General features: G+C 40.5%; 1 protein-coding gene across 1 annotated transcript; it reads right to left on the reverse strand.

Annotated features, from left to right (window-relative positions):
- Positions 1-1,319: 1,319 nt before the first annotated feature.
- On the reverse strand, positions 1,320-13,762 carry kif7 (kinesin family member 7). The gene is made up of 20 exons (XM_063498989.1): positions 13,655-13,762; positions 10,817-11,197; positions 10,420-10,617; positions 9,906-10,305; positions 9,469-9,816; positions 8,284-8,476; positions 8,006-8,170; positions 7,651-7,809; positions 7,391-7,530; positions 7,132-7,238; positions 6,443-6,583; positions 6,152-6,357; positions 5,788-5,985; positions 5,021-5,146; positions 4,726-4,902; positions 4,431-4,646; positions 4,017-4,223; positions 2,451-2,649; positions 2,142-2,303; positions 1,320-1,950 (listed from the first exon to the last, which is right to left on the reverse strand). Exons 2-20 carry the CDS (start codon positions 11,145-11,147, stop codon positions 1,556-1,558), a joined length of 4,068 nt encoding a protein of 1,355 aa, XP_063355059.1. The 5' UTR covers positions 11,148-11,197; positions 13,655-13,762; the 3' UTR covers positions 1,320-1,555.
- Positions 13,763-15,420: the final 1,658 nt, after the last annotated feature.

Below are 15,420 nucleotides of genomic sequence, written 5' to 3' on the forward strand. Positions count from 1 at the left end.
AAAAAGATTATGTGTTCATTAAAAAGTGTAGCGAAAGAGAGAAATGGGAGAATATTGTAAATGACAATATTTAACCACTGCCCTAAAGTGTGGTACCTTTTCTCTTACAGGTGGGATTTGGCACCTGAAGACACAGATCTTCAGACTTTTGTATTTAAGAGTAATTTTTCATTGTGAACAGATGTGCACTTTTAGGCTGTGTATAATAATAATGCAGTGTAATGCATCTTTGAAAACCATGAAGCACAGTTTTACCTGGAATCTGGCTTCTTTGTCCTCAGCAAATTATGCCAATTAAAACATAAAATGATTTTTCTTCTCTTATCAACATCAGTTTTGCTAAGATTCATCCATTAATTTAACATTCAAAACATGCAAACGTCACTCCAAAATGATTGTTTTACAAGTCCTTAAAGTACAGCTACACATATTCAGTGCAATTTAGTTTAATTACTAAAAATTCATTAAAAAAGCCCCATCAGTGTGCTTTATACTGCAAGGTCAAACAATTAGACAATCCAGTATCTGCGAGCAGCCAATGGATTTTAAATTCATTTCTGGATTCAACACAGAAGTGAAGCTGATATAAAATAAATACGATGCGGGAGTGTTTAGAACAACCTGGTATCAGTGACATTCAAGCCTAGAAGTTAAAAATACACAAGTTTTTCAGGTTTACTAGTGATGGGACGTTTCTAATTTTAGGTATACTGCACAGATGAAAGAATGCGGTTCTACTTTTTTGTTTAATGCACACCTTGAAGGACATGCTCTGGTCAAAAATGACTAAGATTCTTCATAATGCTACTGGAGAGTGGATACAGCATCTTAGTAAGACATGTTTCTGAGATTTCTAGGTCAAAATACAAAAACCTCAGCTTCATCAGAATTTAGAAGTAGAAAATTACACATCACTGTATTTCCTAAGGGAAGCATCTATAATATAAAAAGCATGAGTCCCAGTACACAACTCTGTGGAACTCCATGACTTTTTTAAAGTGCTGCAAACATTTTCCTTCAATCGTTCTTTAATAATAGTTCCTGTCTCTATAGTAATTGATGTAGTCAGTGTTATCAAATGTTTCACCCGTCAGAGGCCATAGGAGGATCAGTGATAACCTTCAGTAGTGCTGTTTCTGTGTTGTGATGGACTCTAAATCCTGACTGAAACTTAAAATGCACCATTCCTCTGAGGTAAAATATTCAAGGTTTGACACCTGTGGGCTTGAATTCAGTACAAAAGAAAATAAGAAACATGAGCATAGAAGGCAAAAACCTTTTAATATAAAATATTCAAGAAAGTCAAAAGACTACATCATCAGAGAAAGACAGAATCTCGTTTTGTAGGGATGAAATGAGCCATATTGTTAGACCACATACCTACCATCTGTATGACATGAAAAACTTAGTGGAAAGTGCTTTGTATCAAAATCAGTGGGTGTTCATTATTTAAAGTACAAAATTCACATAAAAAAGCTCAAAGACTGACAAAGCAACAAAATCTTTCAGCGACCACAGAGCAAAAATACATGCGAATTACATGTTACATTTACTTTCAGACAGGATTCTTTCGTACATCAATTAATGCATTGTTTGAGGTCAGTGGTCCAATGTTGAGGCTGGAGCGACGGGACTCTCGGCGAGATTTAACCACAGGCAGGGATGTTTGCCCACTCCAAGACCCCACAGCAGTTTGACCTACACGTTTAACAGGGCCATCACTGGCCACCTGAAGCCACAGCTCCTCCATGATGGCAGGTTCCTCCGTTGGGAGAGAAGAGCGCCTCCACGTGGACGGGAGAGGGGTGTTCACCAGCTCCCGCATTTCCTCCCTAGACTTGGAAGGTCTGTCCAGCTGCCCTGCCCCTCTGCCTCCTGAGCTGTCTTCGGGGCAACGGGGAAGCTTTTCCATGCTGCCAGCATTCGCAGGTTTACCATCAGATGGCACGACTGAAAGACAGTATGTTATAAGGATATTTACTAATGCAGGAATACATTATTTTTAACGGTAAAAATCACTAAATTCGACTGGAAAACTCCAAAAGTTACAAAACAGAAGGAAAATTTGAACTGAAGGCATCTTGTTCCTAGTCCTGCAGAATGACATCGCAATCACACACTAAAAATACACACTTTTGTACCTTTAGGATGTTCTTTTGGCTGCGTGGATGACCCACAGAGTTCCCTCAGTTTGCTGTTTAGTTCCAGATTAGCCGCTTTGTAATGGTTCAGTTCCCTGCTGAGGTTGAGGATCCATCCCTCATACTGCCGCTGCCGCCCTAACAGACCCTCGTCCATTTGTTCTGTTGGGATGATAAAACGTACACAGTATATTAACGGAAACACCATCTGCCACTTTAACTTATACTCTACCTTTGAGCCTTAAATATGTTCAGTGTGTGAGACTACTTAGTCTGCAGTATAATGTGACTGGTTTATGTTAGTCTCACCTCGACACTGCTGCAGTAAGAGCTGCACACTCCTCTCATGTTCCTTCTGCTGTTGTGTAAGCCGGCGATCTGTGTCGAGTTGTGAGCGATCGAGTGCATTTTCCAGCCACTGCACCAGCCTCTGCTGCTCATCTAGTTGCATTTCCAGCTCAGCTAGGGCAAGTTGCAGCTTACGCTCTTCTTCACGCAGAGATACCACCTGCAGGAAATGTGCACACAAACATTCATAAGCCTACAACTGGTGAGTCCAGACGCAGTCCAGAGTCACATGTGCAAGGTGCACCTGCTCAACTGGTTGTTAACATAAATATATCTAAACATGGCAGCAACTCCAAGCATTGTGCATGTAGACATGGCCAAGACAACTTGCAGAAGTTCAAACTGAGCATCAGAAAAAAGGTGGGGGAAAATGGTGATTTAAGTGACCTTGAATATGGCATGGCTGTTGGTGGCAGCTGAGCTGGACTGAATGTTGCTGCTGATCTACACAACCAATTTTAGAGTATACAGAAAATGGTCAGAAAAAGAATATATCCAGGGAGCGACAGTTCTCTGGATGAAAACACCTAGTGGATGTTGGTAAATGACCAGATTGTTTCAAGCTTATAGGAAGGAAGAGTGACTCAAAAAACCACTCATTACAATCAAGTTATGGGTACATACTGAACCCTGAAGCAGCCTGGGTGCCACTCCTCTCAGTGAACAACAGGAAACTGAGACTGCAATAAACACGGCTCACCAAAACTGGACAATAGACGACTGGAAAAACATTGCCTGGTGATGAGTCTGGTGTTTTCTGCTGTCACATTAGGTAGGGTCAGATTTGACATAAACATCAGGAAAACATGGATCCATCCTGTCTTGTATCAACGGTTCAGGCTGGTGGTGGATGGTGCTGTAACGGTGTATTGTTACTAACCATGTCAACTCCTTTATGACCACAGTGTGCCCATCTTCTGATGGTTGCTTCCAGAAGGATGATACTCCATGTCACAAAATTCAAATCATCTCAAACTGCTTACTTGGACATGACAGTGAGTTCACAGTACTCAAATAGCCTCCACAGTCAATAGAGCACCTTTGGGATGTAGAGACTCACAGATGTGGTGTGACCTGTGATGCTATTATGTCAATATGAACCAAAATCTTAGAGGAATGTTTCCAGCACCTTGTTGAAGAATTAACGCATTTCTGAAGGTAAAAAGGGGTCCAATCGAGTGCTAGCAACAGGCATCAATATTGGATATGTGTTGCTCTTAATTCTTTAAGAGTTTCTCTTAAAAAACTCAACACAAAGACACATTTCAGCTTTGTAACTGCTGTTTTGTTGAAAGGGAAGTAGAATGCATCACCGGGCGTTTATGTCAAGGCAGGCATGGGCACGTTAAATGTGAAGGAGAGGGCATACTAAGGAAGAGCACAGCCACAAACTAATCAGACTGAGGTGCTTACATGGGCACAGTTCTCTCTCTTTTTATCATCTTAAGGTTTATTCTACCCCCTAAAAATGAATAAAATTTGTGTGGGTCTGTTTATTCAGAACATTTTTTATTCTGTTTCACATACCTTGTCGAAGTACTTGCACAGCAGAGCTCTGGTCTCAGAGGCAGACAGGTAACTGAGCTTGGCCATGAGATTCATCTCCCACTGGGAGAGCATACTGGCAGAAGCCCGAAGCTGTCTCTGTCTTTGAGTGATGGCTTCATTCTTATACTCAATCGCTGCATCCAGAGCCTCAATTGCCTCATCCAGTTGGAAAAGCGTTCGCTCCTCCTGGTAACATCAGAGTGAACAGATGTCCTTAATGAAGATTTGAATACGATGTAGAATTCATTTTCAGTTTGAAACTAGTGCTTTCCAGATTCTTGATAATTAGGCTGTTATTGTGACTGTATTCAGTACATGTCTTCTGTACAGCAAAATATTAATCTAAAGAGTGCTGATAATTAAAAGAGCTTGAACCTCAGAGTAATATCTGACCTCTGGTGAGAGCAGGCTACCCTGCCGCAGTTTATCGTCCAGCTCAACTCGCTGTTTAAGCAGTGAATCTTTCTCTTGACGTAGGTTGGAGATCTCTTGCCGGATCTGTTGGGAGTCTTGAGCACTACTACTGCGAAGGAGACCATTCCTCTCACTCAACTCTTCCTCGAGTAATTCAATGCGCCCGGTGAGTGTCATTAGATCTTTACTTAGGGCCTGGAGGAAAGATGAATAAAACAGGACTCAGCATCTCCAAGTCCTCTGTGCTAATAAGCTGAATTGTTTGTGTTAATACCTGACTGGAGCGGAGCCTCTTGGTTTCCAATCCGCTGCGTTCCTGTAGCAATGCTTCTTTCTTGGCCAGGATTTCCTCTCTTTTCGTCAGCTCTCCTTCCAGATCTTCCAATCCTCTCCTCTGTTCTAGTATCCGTTCCATCTCCTCGTCCAGCCAGCGCTTTTGATCCTCAATTTTCTGCTCACAGCCGAGTTGAGACACAAAAGGACACATAAAAGCACAATAACAGACAGTAGTAGTATTTCTAGGTGCCATACGTGTATACACTAGTACTGCATCTCAGCTCTTGCTGCACCTGCTGCTCTTCTAATGAGATGACAGAGCCGTTGCTGCCACTGCGTCTCTGCCTCTGGAAAGCTGCAATCGCTTCGGTCTTTATCTTCAGGATCTTCTGCTGCTGCTCATTCTTTATTTCAAGTTCCTGGTATGGTGTAAATAACATGAAAGTCACATTTTCACACATCGCACTGCAAGAACAGGAAGAACTGCAAGAACTGCATTTGGCTCGAATTTCCAGTTAAGCTAATTTGCTCGTCATTGCCACCCAAAAGACAGATTCTATATTCATTCTAAGGCTGCTGAGTAAAAAGTATTTAGATGGAGGTGACAGAGGACAGACGTTTGTCCTGTAGGAGAGTTAGACCCTAAGATGAGACGTTTTTGACTCTAAAGCCTTTCTCGCAAGGTAACCACCAGTCCACGCCGCCCTACCACCACTGTGGGATGTCTGCGAGTGTAGCCTGGGGGTAAAGTGAGCCCCATTTGCTCTCTCTTGGCTCGAGCTGCACTAAACACTGAGTGAGTTTAAGCTGCAAAGGAAAGAGGTGTGCTTGATTTATAACTCAAGAAACAAACGAGAGCTTTTTATTGAAAATGAATTCAAAAGCCGTTTAATCTAGATTTTCTTTGGTTTCGTGTTTGTTGGAAAAAAAATCATAACTGACATAAAATTGGATTAATTACCCAGCCTTAACTGAAACTGCAGTGCCATCTGTCGCACAGACTAATATTTTTCAATTAAACTTTGCTTAGTTACAAACAAACAAAGCCACTCAGTGGTACCTTGACTCTGTGAGTTCTCTGCTGCATTTCGTTCTCCAGACGACGCTTCTGCTGACTTTCCTGACGCAGCCGCTTTTGCAGCTGCTCCTGCTGCTGTCTCATAGACTGGACGCTTCTCTCCAGCTCTAACACACGGCGCTCACTCTGGGCAGGAAGGTTGGCGAGACGGGCAGTATCCCTCTGACGCTGACTTAGTACCTAATGTTTAACCAGAAATATTTTCACTTTTAGAAGTTTACAGGTCATGTTTAAAAATCAGGAAATGAAATCATTAAGATTTTTAAATCTTAAGTTTTAAAAAGCAGCATCTCACTGACACAAAACAACAACATCACTCTGAACTTGGCGGCACATGAACACAAACCTGAACTTTGCTCTGAGCAGCAGCTATCTTCCTGCGACATTCCTGTGCTCTGGTCTTGTCTGTGATGCTGATCTCTCTCTCTTGCCTCTCTAGGTCCTGCAGCTGCCGCTGGGCCTCCTGCAGCTCCTGCCGAGCCTGCACAGCTTCCCCCTCCAGAGCTGTGATCTTATGGCTGTACTGCTTGTTCAGAGCCTGAGCATCCTTACCTTAAAAGGCAAACAACTGATTCAGAAAAAACACACAAGAGAATATTTTTTGTGAAAAGGATGAAGCCAAAATTTTAATTGCTACCTGTTTTGACAAGTTCCTTAATGAGTTCTTCTTTCATGCGAATAGTGACAGAGAACTCCCTGATCTTCTGCTGTGCCTGAAGAAGTCCCCACTCTGAAACACCTTCAAAGCTTTTTAGACTTTCCCCACTGCTGGAGTTGGCTACAGAGAAATTTGAAAGTGAACACACAAGGTTGATAGGGTGGTGGTACAGTTAGGAAGAGGACACAGCTTTGACTCAACTCAAGCACGAGTGGAGTGTAATATAGAAACAGACAAGAGGCAACAGAAGCATAACAATCAGTTTTAGAAGTCTGCGGTAACCACTGGTTGAACATGTAACCACAATAAAGTACAGAATTAAGCTATCTTTCCACGTGATGTTAGTGTCTCTGCAATTTACTTAATTCATTTCTCTGTGCATGCCGCACAGAGAAATGGATACGCTGTCTGCAAAAAACACAGAAAAATAAGCAAAAGGACTTAAAACTGGATCATAACTGATCGTGTTTGTAACAGAGTGTTTCTGACTGTATGACACTGCATGACTTAAACTTGATTTTTGATTTGAGAATAAATGTTCCACTAGTGAAGGCAAATATAGTACAAAAAAGAAATCCTGACAATACTTCCAACATCCCACTCAATGCTCCATTAAATTATTTCTGAGCATCTGGTAATCTTGGTAGTGAGCAAGTTGTTCGACTTACATGCTTTTCTGGCTAAACAGGGGTGCTGGTCTGGCTCCAGCCCTTTGCCAGCAGTTGGTAATCCCCCTGACTGCATGTCCCACTTGGTCCAGGTCAGATTCACCTGCCTGACAGAATAACGCACAAGTCACAAATACCATGAGCACAGGCGTAACACAATGACACTTTGAATGAATGGTTGATTGACATGATTGACAGTTGTTTAGCAACTTTTTTTAAAAAATTGAAACTCAATTTAGATTCAGAAGAAACAACATACTTTGACCTCTCTTGTCCAGAATGACTGCCCTCTTTTTCCCTGTAATGCGTTTCCGCTCCACCTGGGATCTCCTGCTCCTCATACAGTTTCCCATCCTGATCAGTGCAAGGCCCATTACCAATGTATCCCACTGGACTGACCTGCAATCACACAAAACACACAGATGTAGAGGTATGAAAACTATAAAACAAAAGAATAAATTGTACTCTTAATGCATCTTAATATGGATTTTCTACTTCTTTTTTTTAATGGCTGGTTACCTGTCTGTGGGTGCCTCCATTCTGGCTGTGCTGCATGGAGCCCATGGGGGCAGTGTGCGGCCGCAGCCTCATGTTAAGACCCAGGCCCATCAGTCCTGCAGTAGAGAGCTGACACTGTAGATCTGCTATCAGGTCCTGCTGCTCCTGCAGCTTATCACTCTGAGACAATAAGAGGACAATAAAATCAGTATCACATCACTAAGATCAGATATGATCTGAAACATCAGTGTATTAAGTGTTGACACAGCTCGGGTGCAGGTCAGTAGGATTAACTTTGTGATGACGATTAAAAAAATCAAAAGTGTGAGTCACTGCTCCAACAGAAAAACAATATAGGAGATAAACTTTGTCTAACCTGCTGCTTGTACTGCTCCATAGCATCTTCCAGAGCTGCTAGAAAGTCTGTGTTCTCCCTCTCTAACCGCTGGATCTGTGACTGAAGGTGTGCAATAGTATCTTCTTTCTCTCCATCTTTATCACTGTCATGGTCATGGCTCCACCTCTCCTCCACAGCGGTGTCCTGATGAGTAATTCATAGTTAGTAATACGTGTCCTATGTTTTTGTTCAAAACGTTACTCTTTAAAAATAATTACTAGTAATTTAATAATTATTTTAGAGTGAAAGGGACAGACCTGGTTTCTTACAGAAGGCCTGCCCCTCCTCAGGCCAGCACTGTCCTCAGTGGAGCTGTTCTCAATACCGCTGTCTGGACCGGAAGCCGTGGTCAGCCCACTTCTCTCTTCCTCCACAGAACAAAGCCACTCCTTCACTCTCAGACTTTGTTCAGCAGTCAGAGCCCCTTCACTCTGCAGCTCCCGCAGCAACCTGTGATGCACCAGCAGCACAGACATTCAAATTTTTGTATAGCCATTGATTTCACTTATCTCTTCTACATTTTTGTATCAGAGAAACACCAAAAATTATGATTTAGAATGAAATATGCTGATGACTGGGTTTTAAATAGTTTTAACCAAGTTACCTTATGTGAAAACCATGCTAAAGTCCCAAATTTTAACTTTTAATTTATTCTCTGCCATGCAAAAAACAGTTTGCATGACAAATTTCTACAAATTTTACTTCCATTCTCAGAATTATTATTGTTTAGTTAAAACGCAAATGGAATAATGCTTATTTTCAACATTTATAAATAACAAAAAAAGGTTTTAACCATCAAAATCCATACAGCATTATCACCACAGGCTAAAGACAACAGTCGCCAGCACTAGGCTGCAGTCCCTAGGAGTGTGAGACCGTTTTTTCTTATCATGGTTGAGTTTTGCTAGATGACAATACGGGGCAAAATAGTGCACAAGATACTGTTTATGCCTCAGAAACTGTTCAAACATGCATTTTTTGACACAGTTTTGAGAGATACCTGCAGAGAGTGGATGTAAGACAAACACTGGAAATACTAAAAAGTTCAGTTGTTCCTGATTCTGCTATTGCTTGTTTTCTTTTTGTTGGTAGCTGAGATTCTCAGTCTGCATCTTTGGCTGGCTATTCCCATCCTGCGTCACATATTAAGACTTTGGCTGATTGGACACTTTCATTGTCCTCCGATATTAAAAAAAAAAAAATTAATTATGTAATTATAAAATAAACCAAACAGTGTCGTGTTTGCACTGGCTTTTTAAATTGTATGATATATACATATATCAAACTTTTCTCTCTCTAAAGATGTAGATGAGGATTAATTCACAAAGCAGCTGTCAACCAATGTGTACGTTTTTCTGGTAGGTTAAACTGAGTGTCCAAATCTTACAGCACAGGTTAAATAATGCAGACTAAATCAAACCCATCGATAAATGCTCTTTAACCTGTAAGCAGTGTCTGTGCAGGTCCTATAGTGAGCGCTCTGGACTTGCAGTCTGCTTATTTCTCCCTCTCCAAGTCGAGGTCTCCTATTGGGTTCGGCGTGAGAAATTATGCGGGTCTCTGAACGCTGGCGGTTTTCGAGGGCTCTGCGAAGCGCCTTGATTTGTTGCTCGAGCCCTTCCACGCGATCTGGCTCACGCTTGCAGTTGACTGTAGCACGGTTCTGAATGTTCCTTGCCCTTGTGGCATAGTTTAGTGTGTTCAGGCTCTCATCAAAATCAGAAGAAGATGGACTGATGCAAGCAATCATCAGAGTTTTTGAATTTCCCCCTAAAGAATCTTTTAGTATCCTAGTTGAAAGAAGGAAAATAAAATGATCAGGTATTAATGTTTAGTTAGATTGATATGCTTAAGTCCAGATCAACTTATTATAACTTACCTTGTAATTTTAGAATCTCTGTATGGTATGTGAGAGCCTTTCCTCTTGGGGTCCCCCAGTGCCCCGATAACATTTCCCAGAGCTAAAAGACCGCTGTTAATCTGGATACTCTCCTTTAGTCTCTCTCCAGTGTTTCCTGTCCTTAAAATGCGCTCTGATCCTGCCAGGTCAACAAAGTGAAACTTGGAAGACAACATTTGTGGTCCAGAACTTCCAGCAGTCCCATAAAGGCGAGAGCTTCCTCGTCGTTGGTCCATGTACACAGTAAAAATGGTGTGAGACCTGCTGGAGTTAGGATTCATCTGGGTTGCACCAGTGTGCCTGGCTGTGTTTCCAGACTCCAGTAAACTTAGGACTTCATCAAGACCCTCCACTTCACACTCCTTTACGCCACACAAAACTACGAAGTCAAAATGCAATTAAATACATCAACAAATACTTTTTAAATGAAGACATTTCTGCATTGACTGCTCAAAAACATGCTTAGAAACATTTAAGACTCTTTATTCCTCACCAATATTGCCCTTATCCTCCCGGATGTGGATGTCCTTGCTGGCAGTCTCAACTTCCAGCAAGTCCTTGAAATCCTCTTTGTAGATCTCCAGATAGGAGACTCGAACAGAGAAGTCTGTGAGGTCATTTTCATCGAGCAGCTTGAAGATATCTGCAACAGCCCTGGGGATGATGCCCTGCTCCTCATCACTAAAGGAACCTAAAATTACAGTTAATTTTTAAAAAATGGAAAATCTGATTCTGTTCAGTTTATTTTTTCCATCCGATAAAAAAATGCAAAAAAACCCAAACATAACTTGTATTTTTAAAGTGTGTGTCATGCATGCTTTGTTGAAACCAAACATTTTACTAATATTTTGAAGTAAAAAAATTCTAAAAGACAAAAAAGAAAAACTTACAAATATTAGCTTCCCCAATCGTGTAAGTCTTGCCTGATCCTGTCTGTCCATAGGCAAACACTGTAGCATTGAAACCTTGAAAGAAGGCATCTATGAGCGGCTGAACAGACGCAGAATAAATCTCCTCCTGACTGCAAGTTTCCTCAAATACGAAGTCACAAAGAAAGTGTCGGTCATGACCCAGAGTAACCCTACACAGCTCAGGATCCACAGTGATACAGCTCTCATGGCAGTGCAGAAGCTCTTTAGGCAGCAGGGGACGTACTCGGACAGCCACCTGCACTGCAGAATACTCCCCTCTGCCCTGGCCAGTAGGCAGTTTGGGAGACATTTCTTCTCTCCTCTCTGTTCCGCTGTTATGTATTGATCATCTTTGGACGCCTAAAGAAAACAAAAATCATTTATTGACAAATATTTGATGAACATCTCATGTCACATTTATGAATATGGTACAAGGTAATAAATGAGGATGCAATTGATGGCATGATAAGATGGGAAAAAATAAGTGCACCCATGACTGAGTAGCTTGTAGAACCACTTTTAGCAGCAATAACTTAACGTAATCGTTTTCTGTATGACTTTATCAGTCTCTAACCTTATTGTGAAGAAATTGTGGCCCACTTTTCCTCACAACATTGCTTCAGTTTACTGAGGTTTGCCAGCTTTCATTCATGCACAGCTTTTAAAGTTTGTTCCACAGCTTTTAGTCTGTTTAATGTCTGGGGCACAGCTCTTAAAGTTGTCCACAGCATTTAATCTGTTTAATGTCTGGACTTTAACTGGGCCACTGCAGCACCTTGATTCTTTTATTTTCTGTCGTAGATTTGCTGCTGTGCTTGGGATCACTGTCCTGTTGCATGACTGAGTTTGGGCCAAGTTTGATCTGTCAGACAGATAATCTCACATGTGAATCAAGAATAAGTTACAACTTTGCAAACCTACGCAGTGTTGCCATGTGCTGTAGTTCATGTTTTGTTTTCTTAGTTTTTTTGCATTTTCTCTGAGCATTGCATGATCTGACCTTGGGGTGCATTTGCTGCGATGTCCACTTCTGGAAAGATTGAGGCCTTTTGTTAAGACACACTTGAATGGTCCAGACCAGCAAACTACCAAAACTTCTGCACAAACACCAGGATATAGGCACATGCTGATGCCCAATTAATCAAAGTCACCTGATTAGCAGTACCTGGCTGATACTAACCATTTACTACACAACACCTTTCCCGGATGCAGTCCTGTAAAAGGTTTTTCACAATACTGTACTTACTGCTGAAGAACATTGATAAGATATGTGTTCTATAAAAAGATCAAATAAAATAATGTTATTACAGTTATTTAAAAAACAAAACAAAAATGAAAGGAGATCCATGCACAACAAAGTTCTTATAAAGTAAACTCTATAAAAAGTGACAACACCACTGTACTGTATGTGGTAATGTCGACTTACCTAGAGCTAGAATATATAACTGCAAACCCACTTCTCTTTCAGTTTAGCCAACTTTACCCTTCAGTCAAAGGTCTTTTGGTCAACCCTGGCTCTTCTTGGCTATGTGTCAAAGTAACACTGTGCAAGATACTGAACCCCGGGTTGCCCCTGATGCATCAACTGGAATGTGAGTCTGTGTGTATGGGTGAAATTAGATAAAAGCACTGTATGAATGTGTGTTAATGTGTGTTATAGTTTGATACTTGTAACAGCAAGTATTCTGAGTTCTCAAAATTGAGTAGAAATGGGACTACATAAGTATCACAGAATTTACCATTTACCATTTTAGACAAAGGCATACAGCTTCTGAGTTGATCATTAAGAAATGCTGACCTGGGTGCAAACATGAAATAAACAAAAACAAACATCTGCAGGAAAAGCTGCTGTGTGAATGTTTTTGATTATCATTCATATTCTATTCATGTGAATGTACACTCCCTGAAACTACAGTAAGGAAACAAACAACAACATTTCAGATGAAATAACTCACAATCTTTTTTTAGATGCATGCAGTATAAATAAGTTTTGATTTCGAGGCTTTTTAACACAGCATATCTCTCCCAAAGTTATAGTATTACTAAAAATATATACCTGTACCAAGATCCAATTCAAAATACACGTTTACAATTTCACATTAAACCCCTTCAAGGATGCTTTATTATTACTTGGATTAGTCTGAGCCTTGTGTAGTAATAAGCTTCCCCTATTTACTGGTTAATCACAGCTCTGCACTAACGACACAGTAGTTATATGACACAGTTAAAGTCTTCAACAGTTTAAAATAGCGGGTGTCGCGTTGTGAATAATCTTTTCTTATTTTTTGGGTTAAGTACTGTTACGTTACTGCGTTTTAACCCAAGGGTAGCGTTTCATCAGCGACTTCATTAGTTAATTTATCGCTTTTTCACGCAGACAAACCAGCTTTGTATCGAGTAAAGAAAAAAAAAGTTATAGTTCACATCCAGAAGTAATCACAGCGCTGTTAACTTGTGTTTCCCAAGTTAGCAGGGTAACGCTAGCTCGCTGTTGTACAGGGTTACAAAAAATAAAAGAAGAAAACACAAAGAATGTACTACCTCTATTAATGAGAAAAAATGTCGGCTTTATCTTAGGACTGTTTCATTTTCACACTGCTTCCTAAAGTTCAGAAGTTCGTGAGGCTGCTTGTTGTCCAGATTCACTTCAGCTAAGCTAAAGTTAGCTGACAGTCTAAACAACAACATCAAAAACTTGAGGATGAGGGTGGATAAAAGCTGATAACGCGCGAACTAGCTCGGCCCGTTAGAAATACGTAACGTTAAACGGCGTACATCGACAGTTTTAGTAAGCACTAAACATTTTTCACGACTTACTTTAATGCAGCAGGAGTTGTACCACGGATTCAGAGTAACTCTGGAGAGCTTTTTGGGGGAAGAATGGAAGCTGAGGGGCAGTCCACGGGCAGCCCAGGGGAGGAGCACGAAACCGTGGCCTGGGTTTGATCTGCAGCAGCAAAGCATCATGGCTGAGAGGCGACAACATCTCAGCAGGTCACAGCACACGTGATTTAGTACAAAAGGCACTTTAATCATTGCGGTTTTGTTTTGTTTTGGATCCTGGATTGTAAAATAATTTATGGGAGCTGAGAGAAATTTCTGTTATCTGCACGAAAACTACATTATGTGTAAATGCAACTAGTCAAATCATGAAAGCTATTTTTTTAAATTCACTTTTATTTTTTATAGAGCCAAATCAAAACAGCAGGCGCTTTATATTGCAAAGTGAAGACCCTATAGTAATACAGAGAGAGCCCCCAACAATCACATTTAACCCTCTGAGCAAGTACTTGGCCATGGTAGGACTCACCTTTAACAGGAAAAATCTTTGTGCAGAACCAGGCTCAGGTAAGAGAGAAAGACAGGGCAAAACATACTGTAGAAGAGAGCCTGAGATTAATAATAACTAAGGATTGAAAGCAGAGTGGTGTGTAATAATCACATAGTGAGTAAAAGAGAAGCACTCAGTGGAAAGCGCCCAACAGCCTAGACCTAGTGTAGCTAACGGCGAACTCAGGGTCACCTGGTGCAGCCCTAACTATGCTTTATCAAAAATGAAAGTTTTGAATTTTACAGTGATATTTATTCCATGGTTCATTCTCACCACATGACCAGCCTTGTTTGGACCATAACTGACATTAAAGCTGTACTTTTCTGTTTTCCCCTGTCTCATTTTTGCTGAAAGGATAATCTTAGGTTGTGTCTTCAGTAAATGCAACTTACATTATGTTTGAGAAAATTAAAGGTTGAGGCCAGAGAACTGTTTAGTGGAAGAAAACTAAAGTAAACAGCTTATGGGGTATAATAAAATGAATGAATGGACACTGAAAACTATAAATTCCCAAACAACAAACAAAAAAACAAAAGATCAAACTCAACTGTTGATGTGTGCTGGCAATCATCCACCAATCACATTATGTGAGCAGGTCAGTTCAGATGTAACAAGACTTGAAATGTAGGCTATACATGATATGATGTTGAATGAAATGTTGGGCTATATTTAAAGTTCTTCAAAAATTGCCCACTTTCCACGGCTCCCATGTTATATTCAAATATAACAGGCTTATTTACAATGCCCTTTCGCAGGACAGTCTAATGGTAGCTGTAGCTCTTACTCTCACTGAAAAACTGGGTTTAAATGCCCACAAGAAAATGTCCTACAAAACTATTACATTCTCTGATTTTGTTGAAACATTATGCATTTTACTTTTCCTAATGATTTATTTGCTATTATTTTTGTATTCTCTCTATACAGGCCCTTCTTAAAAAAGAGCTCCAAATCTCAAAGAGGCTAGTTGTTTAAATGATGTATCTAAAAACAATAGTGATGCTAATAATTATAGCCACAATAGCTATGATTACAAATGGTGATGAAAAGCCACAAGCACAGTAAACAAATAAATGTGTGTCTGGATCCTATTGCACATGAAGTTTGGCCTTTCTCTCTCTCTCTTGCATTCTGTTAAAATCTTAGTAAATTCCAAACCAATAACCAGTAACTATTTAAACAGATATGGTTTATGGCCACTTTTAAAAACAGTTGAGGGTGCAGTATGTCTAATTTGTGAACAGAGGGCAGTGTT

This window comes from Pelmatolapia mariae, linkage group LG1 (genome assembly GCF_036321145.2).
Source record: "Pelmatolapia mariae isolate MD_Pm_ZW linkage group LG1, Pm_UMD_F_2, whole genome shotgun sequence".
In the NCBI taxonomy this organism is placed as follows: Eukaryota; Metazoa; Chordata; class Actinopteri; order Cichliformes; family Cichlidae; genus Pelmatolapia; species Pelmatolapia mariae.